Below are 16,108 nucleotides of genomic sequence, written 5' to 3' on the forward strand. Positions count from 1 at the left end.
TTAGGCAAAAGATATTTAATAAGACTGTATCACAATAAAATACCAACAGAAAATACTTTTGTGGCAAACTACAAATAAAGAAATTGAGTGCGGCATAAGCTTTCAGCAGAGTATTCAAGGGGTGATGAAGCGCAATGTATAGCCTCACTTACTTAAATGTCAACCTTACTTACTGTCCATATTGGATTTGGTATACCATTTGTGCAAATGAGGCTCCGGCAACCGAAGTACAGCAGGATAACTGTTTCATCGGGGTCTATCATAGTAATGAAGAGGTTTATATTTATGTGGAAAAATCATAAGGCATTGTCCTCCAATTATTTAAAAGTGGCTTTTGCAGCAGCCTGTGGCTGAGGGATACAGAGGCCTTAGAATACCTGCTTCTAGTAGATATCCCTCTCAGTCTTCCTCTATCCTAATAGCTTGTCTTGAGAAATAGCTTGTTTTGAGAAATGGCTGAATGCCTTTAGGTAGAATGATTTAGGCTGCAAGTGTATCATAGCCTGAAGCAGCAGCCCAGGAAAGCTAAAATCAGAGAGGTGTAAGTAAACTCTGTAAAATCAAGAGTAACCAGTTGGAAGCGAGTGCAACTTTCAGGTGGGAAGTTACATTTGAAAAAGTCCTCTCTCATCCCCGACTTTAGGCAATGTTAGACCTTGAGCGATTTGAGAAATGAACTGTATGCACAAATATGTTCTGGAGACTAAAAGATTGAGGTTGCAATCCTAACACGTTTTACCAGGGAGCAATGACCTCTGTACTCGAAGAAAGTACACATGCACAAGTGTACTGCAAAATCCCTAAAATGGTCACATGTGATGCTGAATGATTAATTACATCTAGTTTAATTCCAACACAGTAGCAGCTACAGCAGTGATACAAGACAGATAAATCAGCTCGCTGGATTTAAAGATTAGCGTTCATTCCAATCCAGTGCTTTATCAACTGGTGTGCAATGGCTTGATGTGGTGGCACAAAGAACCCACTCTGGTTCCTTTTGTTCAGAATTCCCAAAACCTGAAATATACAAAATACAATATTTGAGCAAGTTAAGAAGGATTTTATGGTTAGCAGCCAATTGCTTTAGAGAAGAGATGTGCAACTGGGCTAGCCCCAGTTTGTTTCATAAAGTATTTGAGCTCATTCCTCCTTGTGCAATTAATCGTTTACTACTTCCCTCTGCTGAATGTATTACTAAACCTGTGGGAGAAAAACCACACACATGCTTCATGACCTTTTCTAGAAAATATCAAAGACACTAATATATCCTAGGCCTCAGTGTATGTATGTAATCTGACACGTTTGCCAATTACACTTTGTTTTTCAGTGAGTATAAGCAAAGGGCAGGTGGATGTTCTCTGCATTGCATTTATCTGATCTGTCCCTTAACTTATGGTTGTTGGAAATGAGAACAGCCAAATGTTAAAAAGCAATGACAGGGAGAAAATAGGAACCATGTCACTCTATGATTCAACTTTTTAGTGGTATATTATCTTGAAAGTTGAGTCTGAATACTTTTGTACAAATGGAAGCTATTATTATAAAAAGAGGATCACCTCTTCTATTTTCATCTCTATTAGTAGCAGGATGGCACAAATGGTAAAGCCATGATTGGTATGTCTACAGGACTTTTAGAGCTTGTTTATGAAATTTGTCTATGCAACTTACTGGAAAGATCTATGGGCTCAATACAGGAACAACTGTCTATACCAATTCTTTTAGCAACACATAATTTTCAGTTTCAACGTAATCACTGTACAATAAGGAGAGTACGAGGACTCTTTTGTCTGCCTGGGGAAAAAAGCATATCCATACTGCATGCTCTAACCAATACAGTCAGAGGGCAATCAATAAGAAAGGAAATTAAATTGAACTTTACCTCTTCTCTACTGAACCAGCGGGCATCTTCTATTTCAATGTTGTCAACTTTAATTTCTGTAGACACTGCTGCCGCTATGCAGCCAATCATTAGGGACGAAGGCATCGGCCATGGTTGACAAGAGACATACTGAACATGGCCCACTTTAACTCCACTTTCCTCCTCTACTTCTCTTCGAACAGCATTTTCAATTGTCTCACCTAATCAAAGAAGGGAAAGAACAGTTAACTGACAAAGCTCCAAGCTAGAATCACATCCTGTGCTTTATAGCATCTCAAAAGATCTGAAACTTTCTGCACAGATCAGAAGTATCACAAATAAAAGGCAGGCAATATTTCCAACAAAAATGCATCCATAACAGCTACCCTGACATATGCCTTTAGGGGTAACGTGGGTGGCGCTGTGGTCTAAACCACTGAGCCTCTTGGGCTTGCTGATCAGAAGGTTGGTGGTCCAAATCCCCGCTACAGGGTGAGCTCCCATTGCTCTGTCCCAGCTCCTGCCAACCTAGCAGTTCGAAAGCATGCCAGTGCAAGTAGATAAATAAGTACTGCTGCGGCAGGAAGGTAAACAGTGTTTCCGTGCGTTCTAGTTTCTGTCATCGTGTTCTGCTGCGCCAGAAGCGGTTTAGTCATGCTGGCCACATGACCCGGAAAGCTGTCTGTGGACAAACACTGGCTCCCTCGGCCTGAAGCAAGATGAGCACTGCACCCCAGTCGCCTTTGACTGGACTTAACTGTCCAGGGGTCCTTTACCTTTTTACCATGCCTTTAGAGTCATGTGCAGTTATATCCTTAGAACTATTTCGCTGCAATCCGGGAGCACACCTTGGATGTCACGTGGCCTTCACTTTTCAAGGTATGTAAGACATATATAGGCATAAAAATACTTAATGACCACAATGTATGTTACAAGAAAGCAGAATTGACATCCCAAAAAACTGACAACGGATTATTAGTTCCATGGCAGCCCCTCTGTGGAAGGAGTCTTTCACAGAAGGGGTTCCAAAGTCCTGAGAAAATTAGTTATTTTTCTTTTTGGCGACGCCAGAAGCTACAGGAGAAAGGGACAAAAATCACCCCAGTCTGCTTACACAACTTCAGAACCAGCCCAGAGTATACAAATTAGTTAATTATTAAAATAAACCCAACAGATTTCCAGGTATGCCTATACACAGTAATATGGTTTGCTGCAGGCCAAAGTTCAAAATCAGAAATCAAAGGGCAAAGGAGTAGTTTTATATTTAACATCTGGGATGGAAATAAAGGAAAGAAACAATATATACAAAGAGAACTCACCAGGCTCTATAAATCCAGCAAGGCAAGTAAACATGCCTGAAGGAAATCTATTTTTTCTTCCCAAAAGGCAGTGGTTACCATCTGGATGAATAACTTGCATTATCACTACGGGATCTAGAATTCAAGTGAGAGAAATGTATTCAAATTTAAACTGTTTCAAAAGACAGCAAGAAAGAACATAAGTGTGCTCATTCTCACTCAGCATTATCATCTCCTTTAAAAGCCTGAAATCCAATTCTCTCCAAGCCCCCTAGACGGTAATCTTAATGCAGGTTCCTTAAAAATACTTATCCACCTGTTTTTTGTAACACAAATGTCTTGCGGGAATATACCTGCCTAGACCAAAAGTGAACTTGGGAGATAAATTACCCTGAGCTGCAGTATGCGTTTGGTATAAATACTGGAGTAAATGACCTAGTTGCACACTCGACAGAAAGCAGTGACCTAATCAGCAACAATTCTTGCCTTCAGCTTCAGTCACAGATTAATGGTCCAGTGGAATACATTTTCAAGTGCAGTGCACAATTCAAAGTACGGTCAGCTTCGGCTTCCTGCAGAGCAGTGTCATGACAGCAAGTTTTCCAGGTCCTGTTGGATACAGGATTCTCTCTTATGCTTCAGGATTCTCTTCTGTCTTCTCTCAATTATCTATTCCAGAGTCCCTTTCTGGAATAGAATAATCTTCTCCAGTGTGCGTTTTCACTGGGTGACCTTAGGTCACTCACTCACTCTCAATCTAACCTACATCACAGGGTTGTTGTGAGGATGAGGTCGGGAGAACTATGAACGTCACCTGCAGCTCCTTGGAGGAAAATTGGGGTATAAATGTAAATGATAACAGTAACAACAAAAGTACATTGAAAAGTTCTTACAATTTTCTAATGGCCCCAACCCTACTAAGGCATCCCTCAGGTGATGGTCATGGTTTGCACTGCTAGTTTGTAGAAAACATACTTCTCTGAGTGTGCGAGGGAGGATATGAGTCTGAGGTTTATGCCTGCTCATTCCCAAAAAATAACACTATAGTTTGATTTTGCATCTGAACGGATCCTGTGACTCTTGTCTATATTTTGGGGTGAATTGTTATAAAATGATTCCCATCTGTCCTCCTCTCTGATGTCAAACTATCATTGATGGGGGGGGGGAATCAGAGGGCTTTGGCCTGACCACCATTTGATGAGTTCATTCAAGCTTTTCATCTGTTACTTTGTTGTTCATAATTGTTCTGTGACTCTGCTTTTAATCTGTGGGCTTTAAAACAAACTGAGCGCCATCTTTTAAGTATCAAGCCAATCCTTTTGCACTTTGATATTCAACCTTCTTGCTGCATTCTCCCCTTTCTGTTGGCTGTTCAACCTATACCGTTTCCTTGCTGTCAACATGACGGATATGACAATCCCATTAGGTAAATACGTTTCAAAGACTGATGACCTGTGGAAAATGTATATGCTGCAAGGCATCCAGCAAAGGTTTCAAATCTTGCTGACTTCTAGTTTTGTCAAGGAAATGTCACTAGAAACACCAGCTGTTGGCTCAGCGGTCTTGTATGTCTCCTCCTGTTCACAACTCCCTTTGTTTAAGCTTCTGAAGAACCACTTAATACCACATCCAACTAACTTTCTCTGTGAATATTACAGAACTGGTAATATCAGTCAAGATCGCGAGGACAAAATAAATAACAAACGATTAAAAACAAAAGAAAATACATGCTATGAGAGGAAAGGAAAGAAGAAAGATGGCAATAAATCAGTGTGGAAGCAACGTCAGACTATGCATGCAAAAGATCAGATAAAAACTTTAAAAAGAATATCTATACTAGAATATGTTTTGCGTGCAAGTTGACAGGAATAGGATGGCCAGCTAAGTCATCCTTGGAATAGATCCATTGGTATCAATGAACTTAAGACCACTTATTTCAATGGATCTACTCCAGGCTTGATTAATACTAGCTGTCACGCACAGTGTGTTTTTAATACAAAATATAAACAAGGAACCAATGTTTTAATGTGATTATTCTAGCTGGCCACAGTCCCTTCCTTCTCCCTTTCAGCATGTGCAGTTTTGCTAGGTTGGTTTCAACTAGATAATAAGTTCAGATTGCAAGGAACTACAGTGGGCTGCCCTGAAATTCTTGCACCACTATTAGGGAGAAAACAACGTATTTGCAATTCTCTTACCGACTCGTGGGTAGCATGTGTTGTGAATGCCCTGATGGCTGAGACAGTCTTTCTTTAAGCAGGATTTCCTGTAGCCTCCATCTTCTAATTTGGTTGCGCTGCCGCATGTTGGGCAGAACTGATACCGGCTATCCCATGCCAGGACAGATCTAGCCTGGGCGATGACTCCTTAAAAAAGTGACCACAAAGTGCAAATAATAAACATGCACGGTTCTTTCAACAGCACAGATTGCAACATCAGCATTCCAATTCACCATGAAAATCAACAGAAGAACCGTTTCATGTTATGCAATTAAGCTGATACAGAAGTTCTCGTTCTAATACTGTGTTACTTTTGGCCACTTTGGGTCTTTACATATGGGGGCGATTTACTACATCAAAAGTATGGTGTGAGATGACAGCCTTGAAAGCTCAACCACAGCAGGGTTTCCATATCACTGAAATGTTCCTGATCTTCAAAACAGCCAACCCATGAGGTTGCGGTTCATGTAACCAGAATGCTTCTGTGAGAGACAGCAGACAAGGGCAATGGAAAATCAGCTGTAACTTTCTTTAGCCAAGAAACAAAATACAGCTGCATCTTGAGGAGGAGCAGTAGAGAACAAGGAAGGAAAAGGGACAAGAAGAGCAAGCAAGACACATCAAGCTGTGTCTGCAGAAGTGACTAATAACCTTATTCCTAGAACAATATTATGGTTTTCGCTGAAGACATATGCTCAATACAGGCAATCCAGTAAGCAGTAACCCACAATACAAATTGAATGCAGAAAAACCTTGCTAGGAATGAGAACTGAAAAGGATAAATAAAACCAACCAGTTTTCTCCCAGCACTAAAAAGAGACAGGTAGGTAGCCGTGTTGGTCTAACGCAGTCGAAATAAATATCTGAAGAAGTGTGCATGCACACGAAAGCTTATACCCAGAACAAACTTAGTTGGTCTCTAAGGTGTTACTGGACAATTTTTTATTTATTTATTTACTAAAAAGAGAAACACTTAGGCATCTTACCAGCTTCATTTTCAGACAGCTGCAGCAAGGAAGGCATAGGTGGATGAAGAAAATAACACTCTTGATGCTTCTGTAGAAATCTATCAGCAGCAGTAGCATCCATACTGAGTGCAAACCAAGCAACCAAACTATCTTCTTCACCTTTGCTTGCCTCTTTCCCCTTCAGAGTAGGAGGCAAGCTGCCTTTCACCTGAAGTTCTACTCCAAGAAAAATCAGCGTGATGGTTTCTGGCTGCTCCAGGTATTCCTTTACATCCTTGTAAGAAAGCTTATGGAGTTTAACTTTTGGAAACGGGGAGGTATCTTCACTATCATCTGATGCAACTAATGGACTTAAATTTGAAAAAAGGATGTATACAGTAGTTGTCTGCTTCTGTTTTATGTTCAACCATTTAGCATCTGTTCTCTTCTCACTCTTCCTATCGAGCAATGTCCTGCAAAAATAGATTTCGCGCTCTCCAATTTCACTGGTCAGGAAAAATGGCTCCAGTCCACTCTTCACATTAGCTAATAAGTTAGCTATATTCTTATACCCCCAAAATTTGGCAATGTCCAGTGCTGTCTGGTTGGATGCATTGGTCATGGACTTGTCACACCTTGTTTCAAAAAGATAAAATAAAAAAAAATTGTTAACATACCTTAATATAACCAACATTTTTATATAGAACCTCACAACATATAAGGTACCATAAAACCACTGCACAATGCACCTTCCCTCGCTCACTTCTGGGCAGCAGCTCTGAGCGAGGGAGGGCCACTCAACTGATTCATTTATTTTGTGGCAACTCACATAAATGCTGTCGCAAACAAGTGGAATGTGCATAAGTTTGGAGGGTGTGTGTGCCTGTATTGTATTTAATGTATTATAATTTGAATTTCATAGGATACAACATAACATACAACAATAATAGCATTTGATGTAAGAAATAAAAGGATCCATTAAGATACAATTAAAAAACAATATGAATACTTAATGCACTGCACCCACTGTTCACAGCTGTTGCTTCCACTCCTAGACACATTGTGGGCCCCCTGAATGAAGGGCACCCACCACTGGTATCTTTGGACCAAAGTTTGGGAAACCCTGCTCTCAAAATACACCAATTCTCTTGCAAAAAGTTATTATTTTGTGAATCTTATCAATTCAAGAAATGGTGGCTAGCACAATTAACCTCCCCAGCCCCTGCCCCGGGCTTCAAAATGATCAATGGAAGCATCTCTGTGTACATGATGTTCACAGAATAAGAGAGTTTGAAATATAAGAGGATTTGATTTGATTTACTTTTATATTCCAATGTTAACGTTAGCCCCAAATTCAGGAGTCTGTATTGCTCTATCAGGATTAAAACTACAAAGATAAGCAATTTCCGTTTTCCCATATAATCCCCATATAATCATTCCGCTGCGTTGTGCAACACGGCAGCAAATATATGTAGACAATTTGAATAAATTAGTTGGCTGTGTTTTTCTCACCCCTTTTCAAGCAGAGCCTGCACGGTCTCAAAGTGCCCATTTCTAGTAGCATACATCAGGGCTGTCCAACCATTCTTCCCAGTTTCATTGATAAGTGAGGGAGAATGACTGAGCAATGTTGCAAGCCTGGTCTTGTCTCCAACAGCAGCAAAATTGTGAAGCTCAGAAATCAACTGCTGCTTTGGATTCCCTTGAACGTCTTGCATTTTCTGTGAACAAAGTTTTAAACACATGAACAGGGTATACAGTGTATTGATCTGGTTTAATATTATATTGCAATATACACTGAGGACAATATAATGGAAATGGCTAAATGTAACTGGGACAACTCTCATCCTCAAATTATTCTCAGGAAAGCCATTCAGGCTGTTTGCAGAAAAAACAACTCAGAACTGTAACTCATAAGCTTTCCTCAGCTTATACCACCACCAGCAGAGGTAGAGACTTCTCTAGGGCTCACTTGGCAAGCACTTTCTCTTTAGCACACTCAACATGTTTTCTTTTTAACTTCTGCCACCTAATAGGGCTACGTAAGGCTGCACAATCCATATAAAACAGAACTCTTCCATTTTCTGTTTTCATGAAACCGGTTCACAAATGTGCACAGTCACCAGAAGAGGGAGGTGACAGCTAGCTGCTTGTACACCCTGAAGATAATCATAGAACCATAGTTGGAAGGGACCACCAGGGTCATCTAGTCCAACCCCCTGCGATCCAGGATTTTTTTGCCCAACATGAGGCTCAAACATACGACCCTGGGATTAAGAGCCTCATGTTCTACCACCTGAGCTAAAGGCTTGAATAGTAACTTGAAGAGTTACTCCGCAGTTGTAGTGGATGTGCTTCCAGCTTAAAGGCTGCAACCCCGCATATATCTGGAAACGCAGTCAGCTTTTGCAGAGGTTTCCAATACCAAATTCTATTGCTGGGTCACTTAAACCAATCAGGGGGAGGGGAAAAAAAAAGTGCCTCGTATCATGTGACGAGTGCCACCTAGAACTCATTCCAAAGGTGAAACTTGCAGACGGTTCTGCACCCCTCTTTTTTAGTAACTTTATTTACATGTGGTTTTTTTTTTACATAGTTCTAAAAGAATAACTACAAATTAAAAGGAAAGCAAAAAATGAAAGCAAAACCACAACCAAACAAGGACACAACTTCAAAGACAACCTAAGGACTTCGCTTCCTCTCAGTCTCTGGTGTCCTTTCTTTCCCCTCTAAGTTCCCAAGTTCTACTCTACTCTTACTAATTTTCTCTTACTTCTGAATTTATTCAAGTCCTGCTCATGTTCACTCGTTTATACTGTTTTTTTTAAAAAATACGCTACAAACGTTTTCTAATCCTTTTTATATTCTTGACGAACAAGAAGCACCCCCCTTTTTTAGACAGCAACCCCCAGATTGCTCGCTACCCCCTCTGGCACCCTCCTGTTGCCATATGATATAGTACCAGAGTCTGGATCCTTCTTCTCGCCAAAGAGGAAACTTTCGGAGGCAAAGTCCAGCCAGACTCGCTCTACTGGACCCCTTTAAATGTGGACCCCTTTAAAACGGGGGGTTTAAATTGGGAGGCCTCCAAAGCAAGGTGCTGAGACCAGGGGAAGGGCGCTGAAGGAAGGACCCTGGAAGAGACCGTTACACCACCTTACGGCCCTTCGCCTCCGAGGAACGCTTAGGTAACTCGCCCGCGGCCACCTCCTTCCGGGATCACCTGGACAGGCCCCGCCCCTCCCGGAAGACGGAGCAAGGCATCCTGGGAATTGTAGTTTCCTCCCAACTGGGTCCCTCCGTAGCCCTCTAATAATACTTTATTTCATACAAATAAGTGCAGGATATTTTAAACATCTGCATTTTTTAAAAAAAAGAAAATAAAACGGGATGTTTTCGTTTATTCTTTCTGGTGTTTGTATACTATTTTTTTTGGCGCGGGGGCGAGAATGGTGGCGCGTCTTTTTTAAAAAGCAGAGTGGGCTCTCGTTTCTTTGCAATAAATAAATGGTGTGCTCGGTGAAATAAATGGTAAGCCCAATGGAGATAACGATAATAATAATCCATAAGACCCTCCCCTAAGACTGGCAAGAGGCAGCAGTCTAGCTAAAAACGGATTGGGGGCGTAGCTGTCAACTTTTTCCTTTTTTTAAAGGGAAATTCCCTTATTCCGAATAGGATTCCTCGCAAGAAAAGGGAAACGTTGACAGCTATGATTGGGGGCTGGTGGCAAAAGGTGACACGAGTTGTCTGTCAGGGGAAAAAATCTGTGCAAACAACAAAAATCTAAATGTAGACCATGTACTGCTTTAGAAATGCTTCGAGAGTATTAAAGGTTAACAGCACAATTTTACAGCACAATTCATGCACCCTGACCCAGTAACAAGGTCTGCTGAGTTTTCTGGGACAGGTTTCCCGCCTGCAATCCTGAACTCACTTACCCGGGAGTAAGCCCCCTAGTTCTAGAACTGCACATCCTAAGCAGGCACCATCCCACTTAAGTTCCAAACACCAGGTTAAAATTGTTTTAAATAGTGGAAAAAAAATGTTCTTCACAGCCAGTATGCAAATTCTGAATAAACTAGAGTAGTACAGCTTATCTTTAAATCAGGTGGAATCTTGCCACCATTATCAACTTGCCATCATTGTCAAAGCTTATGTAGATTGCACCTATACTAATTGACCGGCAGAACAAACTCATGCACCACTTATTGGGAGGAGAGAGGCTTGAGGTGGAGAAGGATGATACACTGTTACTATGTCAGTAGAACAGATGGTTTTTGCTGTATTCTGTGGCCTCTTACACCAGTGTAATTTATGTATAAAGGCAGTGCCTTTTTTCTAAAAAAAATGTTTAGGAGTACTCTCATTTTCCTACTCATATTGAAATACTGCCCCTCAATGAGGCCAAACTTAGATTCACAACATGTTTAGGGGTATGCGTACTCCTGCGTCCCCCCAGAAAAAAAGCACTGTATAAAAGTGCTTTGTTATTGACTTACAGTGGTACCTTGGTTCTCAAATTTAATCCATTCCGGAAGTCCGTTCCAAAATCAAAGCATTCCAAAACCAAGACACTCTTTCCCATAGAAAGCAATGCAAAACGGATTAATCCGTTCCAAACTTTTAAAAGCAACCCCTAAACCAACAGAGATCATACTCTGAAACATGTAATTAGTGCTGGTCCAAGGGTTTGTAGGGTTTGGGGTAAGATGACCTCCATGGTTCTTCCCTTTTCCAGTCCTACTTGCTCTTTACAATTCTTGCTGCTACCCATTCACTTAACCTGTCCTTACAGCCCTGGTCTGTAGCACCATCCAAAGGGGTGAGCAGAAGCTGCTGTAGTTCTTGCTGCCCTCATTCCTTGTTTGCTCAAGGAGGGCAGGTGAGCAGGCAGCAACTGAAAGGAGGAGGAGGACGAAGCAGCAGCAGCAGCAGGGCAAGTGGGTTGAGAGTGTTGGTGGGGCCCTTCTGGGACTTGAGCCTCGGCAGTTACCTATCAAATGCCAGCCACTGATCATAGAATCAAAGAGTTGGAAGGGACCCCATGGATCATCTAGTAGCTCAGACCCCTGCAGTGCAGGAATATGCACCCAAACCTGTGACCTTGGTGTTCTCAGCATCATGCTCTAACCAACTGAGCTGTCTTCCTTGCTTATAATACTTCTATTAGATGAAACCACTTTGCTTCTAGAAGCTTACTAACAAAGGCTTTGTCAAAAACAAACATATTCTTCAAACTATAAACTGTAGCTGTCTATCTATATCTATCTATCTATCAATCTATCATCTATCTATATCTATCTATCATCTATCTATCTATCTATCTATCTATCTATCTATCTATCTATCTATCATCTATCTATCTATCTATCTATCTATCTATCTATCTATCATCTATCTATCTATCTATCTATCTATCTATCTATCATCTATCTATCATCTATCTATCTATCTATCTATCTATCTATCTATCATCTATCTATCTATCATCTATCTATCTATCTATCTATCTATCTTGTTTATTAAATATACTTATATACTGCCTTGGAACCTAAAAACCTCCAAGATGACTTACAAGTAACTGAGTTTGATACAAAAACTAATATCACATATCTGGTAAAATACAAACCTAAAAATAAATGTAATAACTAAGAAAATCAGCAGCTTTCTGATGGCTGCTTCCATCTAATCCTAAAATTGGTTTACTCCTGCAATCATTTAAGGCCACAGCTCAAACATTTTGTGCTCTTGAGATAAGTGATTGTTTTACAAATTGACCATCAAAGCTCTGCTCCAACACTGCCCTCAAAGCTTACTGATATTTTAAAACCAGGACATCTCCTCCTCCTTCTTCATTAAATAATGAAATGTCTTAAATCAAGTTAAGCATTTTAAAAGGGAAGAAGGAGAAAACAGTAATTGGAAATAACATTTTAAAAGAGAGGAAGTTTCATGCTAGTTGAAGGGTACCTTCCTCCCTCATTACTTTTGAGAAAAGTCCCAGTGACAGTGCCGTGTCAGCAGTCCCTAATGTGTCTGATCTTCAACATCTCTGGGAGGGTTTCAGCTGTCTTCCAAGGTATCATTACGACAGTAATGCAATGCTGATTGCCATGTTATTCAGAGGATATATTAAAAACCACCGAGAAATCCGGGTTGACTAATAAGCAACCTCTTCAGCCTTGCAAGCTGGCAGCTCTGGTCTGCCATTTCTCCACACGTATGTCTCAGTCTCTTGTGAAATCGTACAGGTTTTAATTGTGAAGCCACTTCTGATGGTTAAAAATACAGTGGTACCTCAGGTTACAAATGCTTCAGGTTACAGACCCTTCTAACCTGGAAGTAGTACCTCGGGTTAAGAACTTTACCTCAGGATGAGAATAGAAATTGCGCGGCGGTGGCGTGGTGGCAGTGGAGGCCCCATTACCTAAAGTAGTACCTCAGGTTAAGAACGGTTTCAGGTTAAGAATGGACCTCCGGAATGAATTAAGTTCGTAACCAGAGGTACTACTGTAAGTAGCAAAGATGTATGTGCAATGTGTATTGATCTGTCTCCATTCCTGCTTTCTGTTTTAGAACAGTCGTCAGCCTTGGACTTTATTTGCCAAACTGGTTTTGAATGCTGGCAAGACAGAGGGTGATTTGTTCCTGAGTTCAGATAATTGGCCAGTTGCTTCGTTTGGATGGGTTTGTCCTCTCCCTGAAGGAACAGGTTCATAGCCTAGGAGTGCTCCTGAATCTATTGCTGTTACTAGATGTCGAGGTGGTTATGGTGACCAAGCGTGCCCTTAACCAGTTTTGGTTGGTGGTACAGCTATGGCTGGTTTTGGATTGGGATAGGCTGACCACTGTGTCCATAAGCTAGTAACCTCCAGACTGGATTACTACAATGAGGCTTGCGTGCTGCTGTCCTCAAGGCTGACTCAAAAGCCACAGCTAGTGCAGCTCAACTAATATGGTACCTTGACTGCTCACTGGGGCGGAATATTACTGTCATGTTATTCCACTGCTGAAAGAATTGCACTGGCTGTCCATTAGCTATTGGGCAGAGTTCAAGGTGCTTTTTTAATCATAGAATTGTCAAGTTGGAAGGGACCACAAGAGTCATTCAGTCCAATGCAGAAACCCTTTGCCCAATGTGGGGCTTGAACCTACAATGCAAAGATTAAAGTAATCCTCAAGTGTTATTATAAGGAAATTAATAGATACTTCACAATATGCTCGAGGTTCTAATAAGCCAGGTCTCGGTTTAACAAAAGCAAGTTTCCATTCATATTCATGATTTACAGCCACATAAAAGAGTACCAGATCATGCATATTCCCTTATTTTAGGAGAGAAGCGATACAGCCAATTTACTGAAGCTAAGCCTGCCCGAGTCTGCTCTGTGCCTGGATTCAGCTTGGGGAGTGCATGATGGAGCCTCACAACAGAAAGTTGGAAATAGAATATGCTAAATAAAGCAATGATGCACCTAATCAGGTGTCAGAGACATCCAGATGTTGCTGGACTACAACTCCAATCATCCCCGGCCATTGAACATGCTTGCTGCCAGGCTTGATATGGATTATAGTTCAGCAACATCTGGCAGACCAAAGGTTCCCTACTGAATACAGTGGTACCTTGGGTTACAGACGCTTTAGGTTACAGACTCCGCTAACCCAGAAATAGTACCTCGGGTTAAGAACATTGCTTCAGGATGAGAATAGAAATTGCGCGGCGGTGGCACGGTACCTCGGGTTAAGTACTTAATTCATTCCGGAGGTCCATTCTTAACCTGAAACTGTTCTTAACCTGAAGCACCACTTTAGCTAATGGGGCCTCCTGCTGTTGCTGCGCCAGCCGGAGCATGATTTCTGTTCTCATCCTGAAGCAAAGTTCTTAAACCGAGGTACTATTTCTGGGTTAGCAGAGTCTGTAATCTGAAGCATCTGTAACCTGAAGCGTATGTAACCCGAGGTACCACTGTATTATATTGTAATGGTTTGATCAGAAGAAAAACAAAACAAAACCCGGAGATTAAAGGTCCCATGCTCTACCGACTGAGCTATCCCAGGTGTACAAAACCCTATACAGTGGTACCTTGGTTCTCAAAAGCCTTGGTACTCAATCAACTTGGAACCCAAACACTGGAAACCCGGAGGTAAGTGTTCCGGTTTGTGAACTTTTTCCGGAAGCCAAAAGTGCTCCGTTTTGAGTGTTACTCTTCCTATTTGAGCGCCACACTTCCGTTTTGAGTGCCACACTTCCGTTTTAGTGTTAAGCTGAGGTCTGTCTGTTTGTGCTATTTATTTTGTGTTTTGTTTTTGCGGCTCTTTTGTTTTGTTTTTGTGACTGTGTGGAACCCAGTTCAGCTACTGATTGATTGATTGTGTGACTGCAATACATTGTTTATTGCTTTCATTTTATGGATCAGTGGTCTTGTTAGATAGTAAAATTCATGTTAAATTGCTGTTTTAGTGTTTGTTTTTAAAAGTCTGGAACGGATTAATCCATTTTGCATTACTTTCTATGGCAAAGCACGCCTTGGTTTTGGAATGCTTTGGTTTTAGAACGGACTTCCGGAACAGATTAAGTTTGAGAACCAAAGTACCACTGTATAGTTTGGGACCAAGATACTTGAAAGATTATCTCAAGACTTATATTCCCAAACAATCACGGTGTTCTGCAAGAGAGGGCAAAAGATAGCATCCTATCAGGAGGCATAATGTCAGAATCGGGCTTTTGTGTTGCAGTACCCAGCCACTGGAATTTCCCATAATATATCAAACAGTCTTCTTCTCTATTGTCTTTCTGACACCTGCAAAAGATACTCTTTTTTCAACAAGCCTTCTGAATGGATATTTTAATCCCAGTTTGGCTCTGTATTGGATTTGAATAGGTTTTAATATGTGCTGTAATTGTTGTTGTTGTTTAAATGCTTTTGTATATCAATTGTTTAAACTGTTTTTAATATGCATAAACATTTTTTCTTTTTCCATGAATTTATAAATTGCTTCGGGAGTATCTACTGGGAAGCCATTTATAAATGAAATAAATAATAAGATTTGTGGAGAAGAGGCACAGGTGTAGGTCTTGGTAAACCTCAGATTACTGGTTTTCCTTTACAGTTTATAAATCTTAGTGTTTTCTAAATGCATCCAAATTACAAATCATCACTGCTACCATGATTGTTCTGTTTAATCACCTGTGAAAATAACACAAGGCAGAGGCACTCGCATTAGCAGCTGCCGAGGGAATGTGCAACAATTGCTTGCATTGAAAATGACTTATAAAATCAATGTTGCTGTTGCTGATGACTCCGTTCCTTACAGCTAGTTCGCTGACAACTACTTCGCTCCAGACAACTTTCCTATCAACAGCAGGTGGCACTGCTAACAAAGCTTGAAGGTGCTATTGGATTCATGTATAAAAATTGCCTGATAGGCAATTGTGTCAATTCTTGAACTGGACGTTTCAAAATAAGCTGCAGCTTCTGAATTTGCTAACTAGACACTACATATAGTAGCAGTCTCAAGAACTGGTCAAGTTGAAATATAGAAAAGAATACATGTTTTGGACAAACTTAGCTGGAATCTTTCTCCCAAAGTAGAACTACCATCTCTTGAATTTCTGCAATCTCAGTAGGCTTTTATTGGTGTTTATGATTATATATACAGTACAGACTTTTATTGTTTACCTTTTTGGACACAGGTTCACAGTTTGTAAATACTCTTGGACCTGGAGAATATATAATTTTCCTCTCTCTCTCTCTCCCCAGACTATCCAGAAATCTGGAAATTTCC

General features: G+C 40.8%; 1 protein-coding gene across 4 annotated transcripts; it reads right to left on the reverse strand.

The window, feature by feature from the left end:
• NUDT12 (nudix hydrolase 12) lies at window positions 1-9,567 on the reverse strand. 4 transcript variants are annotated; one of them, XM_083577302.1, is made up of 7 exons: window positions 9,479-9,567; window positions 7,835-8,043; window positions 6,362-6,957; window positions 5,355-5,522; window positions 3,178-3,291; window positions 1,880-2,079; window positions 1-1,017 (listed from the first exon to the last, which is right to left on the reverse strand). In XM_083577302.1, the coding sequence occupies exons 2-7, from the start codon at window positions 8,038-8,040 to the stop codon at window positions 907-909; spliced, it is 1,395 nt and encodes a 464-aa protein (XP_083433428.1). In that variant the 5' UTR covers window positions 8,041-8,043; window positions 9,479-9,567; the 3' UTR covers window positions 1-906. The 4 variants fall into 4 exon arrangements, with proteins under 4 accessions (XP_083433428.1, XP_083433429.1, XP_083433426.1 ...); XM_083577303.1 differs by having other exon boundaries at window positions 9,285-9,567; XM_083577300.1 differs by lacking the exon at window positions 1-1,017 and having other exon boundaries at window positions 1,624-2,079; window positions 9,479-9,561.
• Window positions 9,568-16,108: the final 6,541 nt, after the last annotated feature.

Source organism: Podarcis filfolensis (genome assembly GCF_964270895.1).
Source record: "Podarcis filfolensis genome assembly, chromosome: 11".
NCBI lineage: Eukaryota > Metazoa > Chordata > Lepidosauria > Squamata > Lacertidae > Podarcis > Podarcis filfolensis.

Bases quoted from the DNA above. Each gene is read 5' to 3' on its own strand.
- NUDT12 (XM_083577300.1), bottom strand. From the start codon at position 8,040: ATGCAAGACGTTCAAGGGAATCCAAAGCAGCAGTTGATTTCTGAGCTT. The intron at 3,292-5,354 runs GTAAGAGAATTG...CTTGAATTCTAG, and splicing joins CACATGCTACCCACGAGTCG to ATCCCGTAGTGATAATGCAA. The intron at 2,080-3,177 runs GTGAGTTCTCTT...TTCTTTGATTAG, and splicing joins TGCTGGATTTATAGAGCCTG to GTGAGACAATTGAAAATGCT.